At 37.9% G+C, this 19,739-nt stretch overlaps 1 protein-coding gene across 4 annotated transcripts in view; it reads left to right on the forward strand.

The window, feature by feature from the left end:
- Nucleotides 1–19,739, forward strand: part of SPoCk (secretory pathway calcium atpase) — a 461,326-nt gene that overhangs the window by 324,192 nt on the left and 117,395 nt on the right. For all 4 annotated transcript variants that reach the window (XM_090376865.1, XM_090376868.1, XM_090376866.1 and 1 more), the window contains exon 12: nucleotides 3,818–3,913. In XM_090376865.1, coding sequence (XP_090232991.1) covers nucleotides 3,818–3,913 — 96 coding nt within the window. The remainder of the gene's footprint in view (nucleotides 1–3,817; nucleotides 3,914–19,739) is intronic.

Genomic DNA, 19,739 nt, shown 5'->3' on the forward strand with positions numbered 1-19,739 from the left:
CAAGAGGTCAAAGTTTAAGAAGATTATTGCTATTAAAGGATGAGATCGAAATATTTTTAACCGAACGAAAATGTGAACTTGCTGCTTTTTTTCAAAATGACTTATGGCTATCCAAGCTGTGTTATTTGTCAGATATTTTTGCGAAATTAAACGATCTCAACTTGTCTCTCCAAGGAAAAAATTGCGATATATTTACTTCGAATGATAAAATTGAAAGTTTTATCAAAAAGATCAACATTTGGAAAAGTAGGGTAGAAAAAAATTCGTTCGAAATGTTTTCCAGTGTCGACAATTTTATAATCAAGAAAATTCATTGTAAAACTTTTATTGCAAAAATTATTGTAGATCACTTAAAAGCACTGGAAACACAGTTCCGTACATATTTTATATTAAATATTGATTTCCAAAAAAATAGTTTGGATTCAAAAGCCGTTTTGGATTGGCTTAAGTGAGATTGATCACCTGCCACTTAAAGCTCAAGAGGAATTTGCTGAGCTTTCGAGTGACTCAAACTTAAAACTACAATTTCAAAAAAAGTCCTTGACTGAATTCTGGATCGGAACTAGAACTGAATTTCCCACAATCGCTGATATGGCGTTAAATGTACTTCTGCCATTCAACACCACATATTTATGTGAAGTTACTTTCTCAGCTTTAACACATATTAAATCCCAGTATCGTTCAGCGCTAAAAAATGTTGAAGAGGTCTTACGTCCAGCAGTGTCAAACATTCCACCAAGATTTAATTTGTTATGCAATAAAAAACAGGCACATCTATCTCATTAAATTTTTTACTTTAATTTTAATTTAATACTTACCACTCAACGACTGCGTTCGAATATATTCGAGCGAACTAAGACGGTCAGAATCCCCTTTTATTTATGTTCTTGCAAAAAATGCAATTTTGATGAAAAATAGGGCATATAATTTTTGTAACTATAATAAATACAATTTTACAATTTTTTGTGCAATTTTTAATTTTAGATTTTTGTATGTTTCAAAACGAATTCTAAAACTATATATTTTCATATGTATATGTATATTGTTACCTAATAAATAAATCATCAAAAAATATTAATTTATCTTTCTTTTATATTTATATGGGGTCGCCAAGAAACTCGCAATCATAAATGGGGTCGTGAATGAAAAAAGTTTAAGAAGCCCTGCTCTATATGATTCCTTCAATTCATGCATAGTGTTTGCTCTATATAGAAGGAATCAAAACATTTAATTGCTTCAGTTGAAGTTTTGTCCATTTGCATTTAATACAAATCTTTGCTATAGCTCCTTATTAACTCAAATAAACTTTGTACATAAAACACTTTCTTTTCCTGTGCATCTTTCCTTATGCGCAGGAAAAGAGTGTTTTTATGTACAGAGTGAAGAGGTAATTATTTTATTATCAAACTGCTGATATCTCACTTGGTAACTATCAGTGGTGAGGGGTGGAGAAACTCACTTGTCGGTTGCCTAGTGTGTGTATCATTACTAGGAGGACAGGCAAATAGTGCATTGTTGAACCCATCAGTTGTAACAAAGATATATTTGTTTCCATCAATATCAGCAATGTTAACAGGATTGTCAGCTATTTGTGAAAAACAAACAAGGCTGTGCTGTTAAAATTTTGTGCCTTACAAAACTTTTTAACAAAAGGAGAGCAGATGCAAAAGTGAAAATATAAAATTGAAAACAATACAATTTACCATGACAATAATTGAAGCCTGTCTGTACTATTAAGTGCATGTCCTACCCACAAGCCCTAATCTGCTGCTGGATAATTATTTCCCTATAACAATAAATTTGATTTGTCTAATCCCATTGTAAATTAGAATCTACTCAAATTATAATTATACTTCTGTATTCTGTTTGAATGTTTTTATCAGTTAATTAATAATCACTATACAAAACATGAACCAGATTTACTCATTACCATCAGATTATGTAAATTTGTTTTTTGAACTTGTCATTGAGGGGAACGTAGTTATGCAAGTTCATAAACCTTTTATATTGTGTGTCATGAGTTTAAGCCTCATTATTTAAAGACCCCACATAATTAGAAGGGGAGCATGGTGTATATGTATACATAAATACAGACACAGGAGGGAGGCACACACAAAACTAATAAATTATAAAACATCAGACCTGTACCAATTCATATGCTTGAAAAGCATTCAGAATCAATTTGAATTGAATTATATAAAACAAATGGTTTCACAATACAAATGAAGCTATAATATGGTTGAATGATTTTAGTTGTCAGTGTAGTATGCATATTACTTAAAACATCTAAAACAATCTAGGGACAACTAATCTTAATTTGGCATAACAATAATTGGAGACTGCCTGTCTAAGCATAGGTAGAAATTTTTCACTGATTGTCATCAGAACTACTTTGGTGGATGGAAAGGAATACAAATAATTAGTTATTGTTTATCTGGAATTCCCAATGTTTGACTGAGTTACATGTTTTAGTGTGTTTTATAATATTAAGAGTCCAAATATAAGTTATGATAAGCCATCTTAGATGTATGGAGTTGTATAAATAAATAAATAGATTTTGCTTTATTTCTAAGATGGTTGAGGCCGAAAGTGTACATAATTATTGGTGACTACATACATACAGTTTTCCTTTGGTTAATGATATCTTAATATGCACCTCTCATTGAATCCCATGAATTTTATTAATGATGTTTCACTTAATGATATCAGTATAATAACATTCAGGCATTATTTTTGATCAAGAACACTTATAAGCTATGTGGCCATAATTTTTGGCCTTTCAAAGCATTCTGAAGTCCAGTTTTCAGGCAGTCACAATACTCTAAAGTCATGCAGTTTCAATCAGTGCTTAGAATCCATCTCATAAAACAAATCAATAGTCATGGTCCCAAAAGTGAGTGTAAAAGAAAAGAAAAACAGGAAATCACTTTCTTCTTTGAAAAAAGCAAGAAATTATATCACAATATGAAAATGGCATTAAAGTTATGAAGTCATCATTATGTAATAAAGTTATGCAAAAAGATTGTTATGCAACAATTTTTTTAGTTAAAGGTAAGAATTTTTTTTGTCAGTTTACTCTTAATTATGTTTGTATTTAACAATGTTAGCATAAATGTTTATTTACTAACATGAATTGTTTAGTACTGTATTATAAAGTTTTATGACATGTTTTATTTATACACATTGATGCATAATGGAAACAAGTTATTTCTTAACAACCTTTGCTTTCTTTTCAAGTCTTTCATGTAATCCTTAATATTGTTCACAATTTTGGCAGGTATAATGCAAATCTGTTTTTATACTGGCCAATGTAAATGCAGATTTATCCAAGTACTATCCAAAATAAAGCCTTAACACTTGAAAAGGGGTTAAGTGCAGAGGCTTGATTTTGAAAAGTATAATTGCAACAAATATTGGAATTACAGGAAATTCTAATTTCAAATAACATTCTATAATAAAGTCTTTCTCTAAATTATCTTCTGGATTCCTTCAACAAAAAAATAACTGCAACTCAATAAAAAATGTAAAGGTTGGTAAGAACTATCCAGAAATCAATTGTTTACTTTTGTAATTTATTAGAAAAGCTAAACATCTTAAAAGAATATTATAAAATAAATAAATACCTTAAAAGATCTGTAATTAGGGAATTTGAAACCCTAATCAAGTAAGCAAATGCAATTATATATATATTTATCACTAAGTGTAGCAGCTGTCAATGCATAGTGTTGCATTACACATGAATGAAAGTGGGTATATGTATGTTGATTTTGTCAGAAGTAGATTGATATAATTGTAAATTTTTTTTGTATACTTCTAGGTTACTGGTGTGGGATATAATGCTGATGGAGATATAAATATTACAGAATTGGGGAATCCATCCCAGCAGAAGAATGCCATTCGTCTTATTTTAGAAGTAATTCTCAACATTTTTAATGCTTGCTTTTCATCTACTTAATAAAAATAAAATACAGCATGTAAATTTTATTCCACATTAGCTAATAATTATATTTGATTATTTTATTTATATTGTTATGGACTTGATGTTGTAGAAGAAAGGCAAGAAAGGCTTCTTGAACTAGCAGTTGCTTCTCTCTAGGCTCTGACTAGGTAGATTAGAGACTGAAGGATTAGTGGTTTGGATTAAGTTTTGATTTAGATTAATTTTTGAGTTTACTTAATTTCTTTAATATACTGTAAATTTATTTTGTATATTTAATTTTTATAAAAGTTACTTTCTGCAATAATTTATAAAATTAAACAATGGTTATTACAAGCTCAACTTTGATTGCCTCATCAAAGGCTGTCATGATTCAGGCAGAAATGGTACAGGCAATTCACATGTGAGTCACGACTTCATCACTTGCACTGCCTGTGGCACATATTAAAGAGTCACTCTAGTTGCTAACCATAGTAGTAACTCATAGGATGCCATTTCTCTTTTTCATTATGCTGGAGTGGGGAGAATCATTGATTCTTTCTTAACTGATGATTCCTTTCTTTTTCTTGTTTCAAGGAATGTACTGATCTAAAATTAAAACTTAATGCATTCACTGCTAGAAGAATCTGAGTCACTGAAGAAATGGGTGCTTAGCCCTGGAGCAACATGCAACTGAGAGCTCATCATGGACTCAAGTATCTAGTAATCTGCCAAGTGATGTCCACCTGATTCAGTCCCCAGAACAGAATAATTAAAAAAGGATTTAGTTCTAATGGGAGATTCCATTATCAGAGAAACAAGCAACATATTTTTGTCATAAGAATAGGTGAACTGGGATGTGTCTGCCAGGAGCAACAGTTAATGTTGTAACTAATAGATTGTCAGATTTTAAAGGAGATAAAGAGAGCATTATAATTCATGGAGGGACTAGTGATATTAAGCACACATGAACTGATGTGTTTGAAAATTATAGGACCATGTTAAAAAATCCTGCAAGTGAGGCAGAATATGTATGTCTGCAATTCTTCCTAAGCATGATAGGAGATACTAGATGCTGAAAACCTTGTAGATTAACTCATGACTTGAGGGACTCTGCAGTTTTTTTGGGGGAAATTTTATCAGCATGGTCCACACTTATAGGTAGAGAAATCTATTTTGTAGAGATGCAATATACAGGAACAAAATTGGTGCAAGGGTTTTTGCCAGTGTCATTGAGGATATCTCTTAAGGGTTCAGTGAAACTGCTAGTTGGTGGGTGGGACAGGGTAATATAGATATGCATATTTAACTGATGATATGGAACAAAGTAATGCTTGCACACATTTCAAATAAGTGGGAAGAAAATGCTAGGTAAACAAGCTTAAATAACTCCAAGGAATGAGTCAGGGTAGTAAACTATTTGCACTTAGTGCACATAGTTTACTAAGTGCACTTAGTCTTAACCATGTATACAATAATGTCAGGAGTGTCATCAATAAAATGAGTGAATTGAAATCCTGGTTAAGACAACCAATGCCAACATAATAAGGCTAATGGATATATGGTGTCACCCATATATCCATTAAAAAATGAAATTAAATAATTTTTTCATTTCAATTTTTCTTTAACTGGAATCATTTGGTTTTAATTTTAGTGTAATTTTGCATTTTACTTTTTATTAATTTAGTATTATATTGGTTTAGTTTTTAATTCCTTTTCTGTCTAGTCTCTGTTGGGTCAGCTGTGATGTATACTTATGCTTGTTTTTTCTGTCGGCCCCGTATACATCATAACAGAAACAGAGACCTTGCTTATTGTTGTGCTTCCTTTTGTTTTGGCTGCCAGCCCTTGATGACGTAGTTAAAATCTTAGGACATACAGCATTAAATACCATTTATATATTTTCATTTAATTTAATTATATAAATTTCTTATGTAATCTGCTTTTATTTTTCAGGCTTTTTTCATTTTTTCCATTGTTGCCACACCTGTCAGGTCAGCACCCCTACCCATACACTTGTCTAATCTATTTTCCTATATTTCATTATGGTTGCTGGGCATTTCTACTATTACTAGTAGAGTCCTGGATCCATATTCCATTGGCCCCGAGTGCCAAGCGATCTTTCTAGTGCGATTTTCTAGCGTTTTTCCTAGGGCGAGTACTAGTGCTTTCATAAATCCTCCAACGCTCGCAACGTTACTGCTGACCGCTTGCAACGTCACTGCTTCCCTCGCTGAGCAACATCACTGCTACAACGCTAGCAACGTTACTGCTAACCCCGCTTGCAACGTTACTGCCATCGCTAGCAACGTACTGCTCTCCTCTTGTGCTGATCACTTGGTCACTGGTTGGCACCGCTCCTGCCTCCACGTGGTGGGGCCAGTAATCTGGGAGAAGGATTTCCCTCTTCCAGGGCTAAAAGGAGCAACGATGGATTGCAATGAATATCCATCTCTGGAGCCCACAGGCGGCAAAGTTGTTCACTCTGTCTCAGAACATGAGTCCAATCGTCCGAAGAGACTTCGGACGGAAAAACAGATTTCAGATCTGCCAGCATTTCTTATAATGCACTCATTGTCCACACAACCTGTCGGCAAGCTATCACCTTTTCTGATACAGAAATGTTTAGAATCGGTTGTTGGGTCCCCTAAAATGATGAAGCGTCTCCAATCAGGAGACCTTTTAATTGAAGCAGCAAAAACATCTCATTCAGAAAAATTGTTAAATTTAACAACATTCAACAATATTCCAGTGTCAGTTACGCCCCATAAAACCCTGAACACGTCTAAAGGCGTATCAGTGAATGGGACCTATTAACTGTTTCTGAAGAAGAAATAGTACAAGAGCTTAGCGAACAAAAGGTGACACATGCACGGAGAATAATGACCAAAAAAGATGGAAACCTACTACCAACTAGGTCCATTATTTTGACGTTCAGCACTCCAAATTTTCCATCTTCTGTCAAAGCTGGTTATTTAAACTGCAAGATTCGACCTTACATCCCGAATCCCATTCGCTGCTTTAAGTGCCAGAAGTACGGCCATGCACAGACTGCATGCAGAGGCGATGCTGTGTGTCCTATTTGTAGCTCAAAGGAGCATTCCCAAGGAGAGTGTACAGCTTCCACTCCTACTTGCCCAAACTGTAAAGGAAGCCATCCTACATTTTCTAAAGCATGTGATCTCTGGAAAACAGGAAAAAAAATCCAGAAATATAAAGTGGAGCATAAAGTCACATATCCTGAAGCAAGAAAGCAAGTGCTGTTAACCATGCCTAGCAGATCATATGCATCAGTAACCAGAAGTAGCCGCTCAATTGCAACACAAACAGATGTCTCCATAGAACCAAGCAGTTCTTTTTCCACCTGGGCCAAAACTGCGCTGCTAACATCCAAAAAGAAACTTACAGTCAATGAGACTAACAATACACCAATTAGTATCCCAACTGATGCTATCTCATCATTGCCCGAAACAGCAAAATCAGCAAATGTTGAAAACCAAGAAAAAGAGAAACAATGCAATAGGAAAATGGAAATTGATATTCAGCCAGAGGATGAAGAGTCAGTTTTAGAATTATATGCTAATGATACCATAGAAACAGGATGCCCAACCTTTTCAAAGAATGAAAAATCAAAACAAAGCAGACTGAAGCCTTCTCAGAAAAAACAGTCAGATCAATCTTATTCAATCAAATCCAAACAATGAATAAATTCATACAACGGAATTGTAGAGGATTGCGTAGTAATTTTGATGATCTGAGTGATTTACTTTTTCAAACAAATGCAGTAGGTGTATGCTTACAGGAAACATTTCTATCACCAAAAGTCTCTCTCAGATTCAAAAACTACACCATGTTTAGATGAGACAGAGATTCTGATGGTCCTGCTCGTGGGGGCGTAGCTGTTCTTGTAAAATCTACTATACCGTCAAGACATCTCCAGCTACAAACCTCCTTAGAAGTTGTTGCAGTTCGGTTGGCATTGGGAATATCATTAACGCTTGCATCCATTTATATCTCGCCCAATTCTCCTTGCTCCCTAGCTGAACTTGACAATCTAATCGCACAACTGCCGCCTCCTGTCTGCTTATTTGGTGATTTCAATGGCCACCATCCATTGTGGGGATCTTTCACCATGGATAGGAGAGGCCAATTAATTGAATCATTCCTGGATAACCATAACCTGACTCTGCTGAATTCTGGCTCTCCAACTTATATACAACTACCTACAGGTACTACCTCACAACTTATATACAACTACCTACAGGTACTACCTCAGCTATAGACTTGTCCATCTGTTCAGCATCTCTTTTTGCAAGCATGAAATGGTTAGTGTTGAATGATCCATTCCACAGTGACCATTTTCCTATTATCAATTCAATTGAAACCCAGGCTGTGTCATGTCCAAAAGGCTGTACTTCTTGGAATTTTTATAAAGCAGTTTGTTTGTTTGTTTGTTTTTGGTTTTTTATTGGCGCATTGGCAGCTGTGGCCATAATGCGCCAAGACTATGCAATATTTAAAAGTTTAAATTCTCGGTGACCTAATTAGTTAGGTCACCATGTCCAGATAAATAATAACAAATATATAAAAATTAAATCAATAAAGAGATAACAATAACAAATTTTAAATACAATTAAAAACTTTTATTGATTTAAAATAGCTAAAAACAGCAGACACGTTGTCATTGTCGGATAAAATCTGACTGAGTGTATAAGGCTCAGTCAGATGACTAAAAGCGGTAAAACGGGTGCTGCTAAAATCTGGACAGTCAATTAAAAGGTGTCTAATCGTTAGGATTGTGCCACAGGACACACACATAGGAGGGTCATCAGCCCTCAGCAAAAACGAATGAGTTAAATGACTGTGTCCTATGCGGGTCCGGGCAAGAACAACTTCCTCCTTACGATTCCTGCGCAGACTAGACTGCCACGGTTCAATTACAGGTTTTATATGATATAACTTATTCGCAGTCTGTCTATTCCACGAATCCTGCCATTGGGAATGTATCTTTTGATGTATTATTTGCCTGTAGTCTGTATAGGGGACTAACAGGCAGTGGTCATTATTGGGAATTGCTGATTTGGCTGCGGCGTCAGCCAAATCATTTCCCCTAATCCCAATGTGGCTAGGAATCCAGCAGAAGCGGATATCATATTCACGTTCATGGAGAACGTGAATCTTCTGCTGAATGCTAGACAGAACTGGATGAGAATTATATCTCACAGATATTAAAGCCTGTAACACGCTGAGAGCGTCGGTATACAAAATGAACCGTTGGTATTGGCATTCACTAATGTGATCCAAGGCTAACTCTATAGCGTGCAGCTCTGCAGTAAATATGCTGCATTCAGAGGGAATCTGCTCCGATGTAGTGCTGTCTGTAAAGACAGCAGCAGATCCCACATATGATTCTGACTTCGACCCGTCTGTGTAGACTGGCGCGAAGTCAGAATGTTCAGCTCGGTGTGCTGAAAAAAGCTGCAGGTAGACAGACGATGGAGTGTCCGACTTTCCCCAATTTCGAAGGGACAAGTCACATGCCGGGACATGAGCATGCCAGGGTGGAAGGGGTTGCTTTGGTGTTTGGGCAACCCTGTCTACCTTTATATTAAGTTCTTTGAGTAGTTCTTGGACACGAATACCAAAAGGACGATTGGCAGTCTTACGGGTGTTGTACAAATTTTCCCATCGTGGCTCAAAAACGGTTAGCCACGTAGGGTGGTCTGGCAGGGATTTCAGTTTTAGAGCGTAGTTTAGAGACAACTGCTTACGTCGAAGCAATAATGGCGGTTCGTTTGCTTCGACGTATAAGCTCTGGACAGGAGATGTGCGATATGCTCCAATAGCGGTACGGAGAGCCAGATGATGGACAGGATCGAGCCAACGAAGTACACTGTCTCTGGCCGAATTGTATACCAGGGACCCGTAATCCAGTCTGGATCGTACAAGTGCACGATAGATGCGTAGTAGGGTGCATCGATCCGCACCCCAAGATGTTGAGGAAAGAGAGCGCAGAATATTTAGCCCTCTTGTGCACTTTGTGCGGAGTTGACGGATGTGATCCAGAAAGGTCAGCTTTTTATCGAATACGAGTCCCAAGAATTTTGTGTCCGCTGCTATTGGAATTACATTTTGTCCGAGCTTTAATTCAGGCTCAGGATGAAGATTACGCTTACGACAAAAGTGTACGCAAACGGTCTTCTCCGGCGAGAACCTGAAGCCATTAGCAAGAGCCCAGGAGTTGAGGCGATCAATAGCTTTCTGCAGTTGTCTTTCAATAACCCTCATGTTGCATGACTGACAAAATATGCTAAAGTCATCAACATAGAGGGCACAGTTTACAGTTGGAGGAAGTTGTTCTGTGATGGAATTCACTTTGATGGCAAAAAGCGTGACACTTAATACTGATCCTTGTGGTACTCCCTCCTCTTGGCTGAAGGAACGAGAGAGTGAGGATCCCACACGAACTTGGAAAGATCGATTGGCTAAAAAGTTTTTAATAAAAATGGGGAGTTGCCCCCTAAGGCCAAGGCTATGCAGATCTTTTAAGATGCCAAATCTCCAAGTTGTGTCATACGCTTTCTCCATGTCAAAGAACACCGACACCAAGTGTTCACGTTTTAGGAAAGCATCCCGGATGGATGCTTCCAATCTAATAAGATGGTCCAAAGTGGACCGGTTCCTTCGGAAGCCGCACTGTATGTTGGAGAGAAGGTCATTTGATTCTAAGTACCACATTAAACGAGAATTAACCATTCTCTCCAGGATTTTGCACAGACAGCTAGTCAGAGCAATAGGACGATAGTTGGTGGTGACTTTTGGATCCTTTCCTGGCTTAGGGAAGGCAAGAACGATTGCCTTTCTCCAGGAATCCGGAAACTGCCCTTCAGTAAAGATTCTGTTATACAGAAGGAGCAGACAATCCATAGATTTTGGTGAAAGATGTTTAATCATGTCATAATGGATGCCATCTGGTCCAACAGCACTTGCTTTGGAAAGAGCGAGGGCTCTTTTCAGTTCCTGAATAGTAAAATCCCCGTTGTAGGGATAGAGGCCCTTGGACTTAAAATTAAGTGCTTCTCTTTCCAGTTTATGTTTCAGGACCAGGAACTCTGGGGAGTACGAGGATGTTGCGGAGATGTTAGAGAATGTTTCCCCAAGAGCATTGGCTATTGCAGTTGGATCTGCAACAGCGCATCCATTATAATCTAAGATTGAAGAAGGGTGGGATGTATATTTTCCCTTCATTTTCCGGATTTTATCCCAGACTACCTTAGAGTTGGTAGACTGGTTAATAGATGATGTAAAACGGATCCACGATTCCTTTTGGCTCTGACGACGGATGTAGCGTGCTTTGGCTCGTGCACGTTTGAAGGCTATAAGGTTGTTCGTGGTAGGATATCGGCGAAATATCCCCCACGCTTTGTTTTGAGCCTTTTTTGCTGCTGTGCATTGTGAATTCCACCAAGGTTTGGGAAATGGTGGAAACCGGGCTGATGTTTTTGGGACAGCATTAGCAGCTGCGTGGACAATGATTTCTGTGATGTACGTTACTGCGTCATTGATAGGCTCCTGACTGACTGTACTGAGGTCAAAATTTGCCTGATGTTGGAAGGCATTCCAGTCAGCCTGATCAAACTTCCACCGTGGTAACCTAAAAGGAAGACACGGTCTCCCACTGTGTAACAAGGTTATCACAGGGAAGTGATCACTTCCGTATGGATTCTCCTCCACTTCCCAGGTGAGTGAAGGGAGTGGAGAAGGGGAGCAGATAGAGAGATCAATGGCAGAAAAAGTACGGGTAGGCATATGGAAGAAGGTGTTTGTTCCAGTATTTAGAAGGGAAAGGTCATTGTCATTGAGCATACGCTCTATGACTCGTCCCCTTCCGTTGATGTTAGCACTACCCCACAGGGTGTTATGTCCGTTAAAATCCCCGAGAAGTAAGAAAGGGGGAGGCAACTGCGTTACAAGATCATCAAGGTCTTCCTGGGAGATGTCAGTCCCAGGTGGCAAATAAATCGAGCAGACCGTTATTAAAAATCCCACTGTAAGGCGAATTGCAACAGCCTCTATGCTGGTTGTAATTAGCAAGGGCTGAACTGGGGTCTGATTACCCACAAGGATAGCCACTCCTCCATGAGCAGGACCATCCGCAATTCTATCCTTACGAAAGATTGTGATGTTATGCAGGGTGGGATCATCATTTGCCTTTAGATAAGTCTCCTGCAAGCAAAAGCAAACTGGCTCGTGCTTTTGCAGGAGGGCCTTGATGTCATCAGTATTTCGCCGGAATCCACGACAATTCCATTGTAGGAATTTAGCCATTATTTTGGCTTGGTGGGTCCATCAGGCGGCTTCCGAGGTGCTGAGGGCTTACTTTTATCAGTCTTGGCTTTGTCTTTTTTGGGGAAGAATGGACGATGTCCCGTGTCCATTTCTTCCTCCGCAAAGAGTTCCAAGACTGATTCATCCTGTACCTCCTTGTTCTCTACATCCATTCTTTCTGTTGTTACTTCAGGCTCTTTACCACTTGGTTTTGGTAGTGGTGGAGCACTAGGAGGTACGGATATAGGAGTGGCAACTGACTGTGTTTTTTTGGTGGGCTTTTGAGAACTCAATAAATAGCGTGCAATCGGGGTGAATGACTCTCTTGGTGGTATAGTCATCTCAGTTTGTGTCCCGATAGTGCTCTTAGCAGAAACCTTCTGGGCATATGAAGGTTTCCCGCTATTTACTGGTTGGATACGTTTTCTGGCCTCTGGGTAGGAAATATTCAGCTCTGTTTTTAGTTTTTGGATTTCTTTTTCGTCTTTCCACCGCTGGCATGCTCTTGAATAGGCGGGGTGCTCACCTTGGCAGTTAACACAGGCGGGTTTTGGAGCTGTACATTCCTTGCTCTCGTGGTCTTTAACACCACATCGAGCACAGGCAGGGTTACCACGACAAGATGTTTGTGAGTGGCCGTATTTTTGGCATCTAAAACACCGCAGTGGGTTTGGGATATAAATCCTCACTGGGCAGTTTAGATAACCTGCCTTGATGGAATTTGGAGGCCGTGGGGTGTTAAACGTGAGGATGAGAACTCGGGTAGGGACGAGATTCCCATCCTTCCGTATCGATATTCTCTTTACAGCTGTCACTCCTTGGTCTTTCAATTCAGAGCAGATCTCTTCTTCAGAAACATGAAGAAGGTCCCACTCTGATATGACACCACGTGAAGAATTTAGAGTTTTGTGAGGGGTTACGATGATAGGTATTCCCCCTATGGATGTAGCCTTTATGATTTTTTCCGCTTGCTTGGTGGTAGAAGCTTCGACCAAAAGGTCGCCAGAACGCAGTCTTTTTACAGATTTTGGTGAACCTGCCAACCCTTCTAATCCTTTCTGGATGAAGAAGGGTGACATCTTTCCAATGGACTGCTCTCCGGTGGAATGGAGAATGAGGAAAAGCGGTGTCACTAATGGTGGTGATTTATCCTCAGTTCTGGCTCGTTTTGCAGAGGTGTTATCTGCGTCATCATCTCGATTAGGTAGGGGCCTTGTTGGGGCCCCAGAAGAAAGGGGATTTGAATTACTCATGAGAGTAAAGAAAAATGTCTGATGCCTAAGTACCTCACCCACCACGGAGCCCTACGAGGGGGCGCCCACTCGTGAACTAGCAGGTACTGCGTACACGAATGGGACGCCGAGTTCGCTTAGAACACCATACCCACGTTACCAATAAGTCTTTATCCCGTCCCAGGACCATAGGGAGGGAGACTTATTGGAACGCAGTTGACCCTAGCAGTATAATACCACCCGCCGATTGATCCCAGTCGAGCCGGTCCGGGACCACCCGTCTCGTCGAAGCAGGGGCCAAAGTGGTGTATTAAGGCTGGGCCCCTCAACCACCAGGATCCCCCTTTCCGCTTCCACGGGTCGCGGCGCACGGCTGCACACGCCGGATTCCAATGATGTAACCCTGGAACCAAGGTATGGGCGTTGGATCCCAGTGATGCTAATCTGGAAAACCAGCAGCATCACTGGGAGGTCCCCTCACCACGTACAGGTGCCCACGTCGAGGGGTTATAAAGCAGACTGGGTAAACTACTCAGCTTGTGTCCTTCTCGACACTCAATATGTTCAACATCAACATATTGATGACGTAACTGACCACATTACCAGCCAAATCCTATATGCAGCAGAAATTTCCATCCCAAAATCAGACCAATGCAAACATGTACACAAAAACCAGTGGTGGAATACGGATTGCTCTAAAGCAAAAGTAGGAAAAAACCGAGCTTGGAACCGGTTCCGCAAATTCCCAACTACTGCCAACCTAATTTTATACAAAAAACTCAGAGCAAAAGCAAGGCAAATTAGGAAGAAAGCAAAACGTGACTCCTGGATAAGCTTTGCATCAACTGTTAACAAAAATACTGACACTCGAATTATATGGGAAAAAAATACAAGCTCTCAATGGAAAATTTCCTCCGCAGCAGTCCCCGATAATACAATGGAATAGGCAGGACCTATCCTCTTCTACTGACATTGCAAATGCTTTAGCAGAATCTTTCTATAACATTTCCGCCTCCTCTTCTTATGTCACCTCCTTTCAACGCATTAAATCTGTTGAGGAACGTCATAAATTTAATTTTTCAACTAAACTCTCACTTCCGTATAATCAACCCTTTTCTATAGCTGAACTCAAAGAATCCTTGAGCAAATCTCCAAATAGTGCAGCAGGACCAGACGGCATTCACTACAGTATGCTGAAGAATCTATGCGAAGCCGATCTCTACATACTATTACTCTTTTATAATCGGATCTTCTCAGAAAATACATATCCTCTCTCATGGCGTCATTCCTACATTTGTGCTATTCTAAAACCAAGTAAAGATCCTTCCATAATTGAAAATTACAGACCAATATCCTTGACAAGCTGTTTGGGCAAAATATTTGAAAGGATGGTGCATAAAAGGCTCATCTGGGTTCTAGACTCCCAAAAAATTCTTTCCAATCACCAATATGGCTTCTGTAAAAACAGACCTACCCTAGATTTACTACTCAAAATTGAATCTAACATACGTAATGCTTTTGTCATGAGACAACATCTGGTGATGGTGAACCTAGATATTTAGAAAGCATTTGATACCACTTGGCGTCATGGTATTATTAAAGATATACATCAGTTGGGGCTGAGAGGCTACCTTCCACAATTCATCCAGAACTTTTTAAGGTTACGCACCTTTCAAGTCCGATACCAAAACATGCTATCAGCAACTCAGATTCAAGAAGAGGGTGTTCCTCAGGGTTCCATACTCAGTGCTACCCTATTTGCTATTCGGGTCAACCACATATTGGAAGAACTTCCAAAATCCATACAAATATACATGTATGCAGATGACCTCACCATATCCTGCCAGTCACAAAGTATGAATACTCTTGAAAGACAATTACAAATTGCTCTTTCCAGAATAGAATCGTGGACCTTACGTAATGGATACCGCCTAGCTGAGCAGAAATCCACCACTACTCATTTTTGCAAATTGCGGTCACTGCATCCCGATCCTGAGCTAAAGATTAATAACATTTCAATTCCTCTTGTTCACACTGTCCGTGTTCTTGGCCTCGTACTTGATAAGAAACTGAACTTTCAAGCACATGTAGCTTATCTTAGAACTATCTGCTTGAAAAAGTTGAATATTCTCCGGTGTGCGTCATCTATGTCATGGGGTGCTGATCGACATACCCTGATCCATCTTTATCGAGCCCTCATCAGATCCCGGTTAGACTATGGCTCTCCAGTGTATGACTCTGCGAAAAGAACTACTTTAGAGCGATTAAACACGATCCAGCACAGTGCGCTGAGAGTTTCTCTAGGGGCTTTCAGAACCTCCCCTGTTCAGAGCCTTTATATCGAAGCTCATGAGCCACCTTTACATCTTCGGAGGAAAACATTACTTTTGATCATGAGCCACCTTTACATCTTCGGAGGAAAACATTACTTTTGATCATGAGCCACTTTACATCTTCGGAGGAAAACATTACTTTTGATGTTTGCCGCAAAAATTCGCAGTCTTCCCTCCCACCCTAGTTGGAACTATCTGTATAATACCGAATGGGAGTCATTTTACAACAGTAAGCCAAATGAAAACCGACCTGCTGCACTTAGACTTAAAGAACTCACTCAAACATGGAATATAGACATCAGCAATATATTTCAGGACATGACACCTCCTGATCCGCCTTGGAAAAATATTTCTGTTAATTACGACAACTATTTTCAACAGTGGGGTAAGAATGCCTTGTCCCCATCCAATATCGCACAGTTACATGAAACTCATTCTTCTAACTCAGAGGCCTGTAAAATCTATACAGATGGATCAAAAACTGAGACCCAAGTAGGTGCTGCAGCAATCTTCCCTTCATTCACCATTTCTGTTTCATTACCAACAGAATGCAGTATCTTTACTGCTGAGCTCTATGCTATTAATTTAGCTCTTGATCGGATAACTGAATTTTTAATTACGACCACTTTAATATACACCGAGTCACTCAGTGCTGTCACTGCTATAATAAGTGGTAACAACTCTTCTCACCCTGTAATAAAACAGATTCGTTCTAAGCTACTTGCCTGTAAGGAATTAAACCAAACTGTGACATTCTGCTGGATCCCAGGACATTCTGGAATAGCTGGCAATGAAAGAGCGGATCATGCAGCCAAACAACCAGAAACCACCATTTCGCAGAATTTTCAAGTTCCATATACAGATTACAAACACATTATCCGTAAAGCATGTTATAACAGTTGGTCATTAATCTGGAAAGGTTATCCAGGAAATAAACTCTACCAAATAAAACCGGAACCAAAGCTATGGCAATCCAGCTTCAGAAAAAACAGGCAAGATGAAATAATTTTAGGAAGACTAAGGATTGGGCATACTCACCTCACTCACCTATATCTATTAACTAATTACAGCGCTCCACAATGTACATTCTGTCAAGTACAACTGACCATTTGCCATTTGTTAGTGGAGTGTCCCTACTTTCAAAATATCTGCTTAAACACCTTTAAATCAATAGCTAATACACAGTCATCAATAAATTTATTACAGATTCTGGGTGATGATTCTAATGAAAAAGAACTATTTATTTTCCTAAAACGTATAGGAATATATATATCACAAAATATAGTTATATTCACTATTATAAAGACACAATATGGCCCTAGCAGCCTATGTGTTGTTAAACACAACAAGAACAACAACAACAACTATATTCCATTCTAAGATTGTTATTATTTTTTTGTTCTTTTTTTAGACTTTCCTTATATAAGTACTACTTATTTTTATTAATTATATAATATATGTATATGTATCCCTTCACAAGTGACACCACATTCATGAGTCATGCATAAGCATGCACAAGCCATTTAAATTAATAATACTGCATTAAAAACCACCTTTAATCTGTGAATTACCCCCCCCCCCCATACATGCTGTATGGAAAAAAAGAAATGAAAATTGTTGGATTTCTATTTGTCCAATTTTAAGGAAATTTGGTGTCTCAACAGATCTTTCTAAAAGAACTAAATATAACATTTCCTGATGTCAAAATAAGTTTTGTGGAGAGAGGTGATAAAATTTGCCAAGAAAAAGTAGAGACATTAACAAAATAAGTCAACAGAAACACATTAAATTTCTTGTTATGTAACCATTTTGGTTATGGCAGAAATCAAAATTTTTACATTTCTTATGCAGCCTTCAATGACATTAGTTATCTAAAGTAGTCCATTGGACAATTTTGATTGATTGGGCCAGTCATGAGGAGTATGATGAAATTGTATCTTAATGAAGGATCTAAAGAAATGTGCTTTTGGAAGGTGGAGAAGGGAAAAAAATGAAGTTCTCTATCTTTTATTTATATATATAAAAGAAAATTTTGCTTTTCACGTGCACACTCTTTGCTTTCCGCAAGGCGAAGCTAACTGCTATTGCATCATACTACAACAAAGTGATTGACAGGTCTGTCTCAAAGAGGCATTTATGAACTCTTAACTTTTTAGTCTTTAAATTTTTCTATATATAAAAGAATATTTATAGTACTTTTAATTTTTAGAATTCTACATGTCTCAAGGCAACGATTCAATTTTTTCAAAAGTTTCTTCAGCTGTTAGCAATTTTGTTAATAATAGCTGTAATAGAAAAGAGAAAGATTCAGAAAGGCTGAGAAGAAATAGAAAAGATCTTGAATATGAAGCAGCACTTAAAAATCCTGATATTGAAGAAAACAAAGCAATCCTTGAAAAATATAAAAATAATAATAAGTTAAAGGCTTCACATTGAAGAAAGGAAAGATACAAAAAATGAAAGACTACTTTTATATCACAAGAGTACGTGTAGTGGAAATAAGGAAGAAATGTTTGGTTTGTGAACACATCACAGGTGAGAGGGCTGGATCGAAAGAATATATTCCATGGATTCATATGTATTCAAACAAAGGGGAATATAACTTCAATTTTCAGTGAAGACAGTTTCCTGTGAAATTGGCTTTTAGTATGGCAATAAACAAAAGTCAACTTCAAACCCCCATTTATTCAACCGTACATTCAAATACTTTTCAGTCGCTCTCTAGGCTGAAAGTGATGATTTAACTCATATCCTTGGAAATTATGCAAACGTAGATGAACTTATAATCTTTTTTAAATGTATTGGCCTATACAGGAGTATTTAATTTAACATCTACACCAGTATATTTTGACTGAATAAACTATGAGCAGACACAATTTGGCCTCAGTGGCCCTTGTGTTGTTAAGCCAAATATCAACAAGGTCAAACATCATCTAAGGTTTATGTTGACTTAACATCATCATGTTTTTCAGATGGGCAATTGAAGGCAGCTAAAAACCTTTGTATTAACAGAAAACAAATCAAAAATGCTGAAGAATGGGGTGTTGGGGGAACCCCCCCACTAAAAAATTAAAATATAAAAACATAATTCAGGTTTGTGTGACACAAGGCAGAAGGGAGCGAAGCGACTTTCTGACTTGTTTGAAATAAACTTCTATACGTTTCTCTAATTGTGACTTCAAATGAATCAATATCCCCTGAGTTATTTCCATTAAGAGAGATAACTACAGTTTAAACTACTGTTACTCTGTGATTATTACCTTTATAAAAAGCATCACATTCCAGAACTTATACCAATCCCTTGATCACATTAAGGGATTGGTATAGGTTCCAGAACTTGGTGAGATTTTTATAAAGGTAATTATCGCAATGTAACAATGGATTAAACACTTCTGTAGATAGTAATTTGAATTTGTTTTAATAATTTTCTTTAGGAATGTACAAAAATATAAATGTATTACTATAGCATTGGAGGAGGATATTTCAATGCAGCAGTTGATATCAAATAAAATTGAATACATAAATTCTGGCAGCAAAAACACATGAAAGGATAGGATAGTTCTCAAAATTTCTTATATAGCTAATTTTTTTTTTTTTTTTTTTAAATCAACATACAGCAGACTCTCAATTAACTGGGACACTTCAAGGCTCCAAATTAAAAAAAAAAAAAAATTAAAGTAATAACTAGAATATTATTACTTTCAATTTTTACTAGTAAATAAGCGACAAGTAGCATTATAAGTTGTCATTGGGAGATCAGTGTACCTATTATCTTGCAATCCTCGCTGTCTTCACGCCCACCGTTCAAAAAAAAAAAAAGAGATCAAATGTTTAGTTTGTTTTAGTGCATTGTGTTGATTGTTATGTTCCATTGCAGCACAAAAGGACAAATTTTGTTTCATTATTTTTGTCAGGGATGTCAATTTTTTT

The sequence above is a fragment of the Mastigoproctus giganteus genome, chromosome 7 (genome assembly GCF_048544385.1).
Source record: "Mastigoproctus giganteus isolate SK-2022 chromosome 7, ASM4854438v1, whole genome shotgun sequence".
Classification (NCBI taxonomy): Eukaryota; Metazoa; Arthropoda; class Arachnida; order Uropygi; family Thelyphonidae; genus Mastigoproctus; species Mastigoproctus giganteus.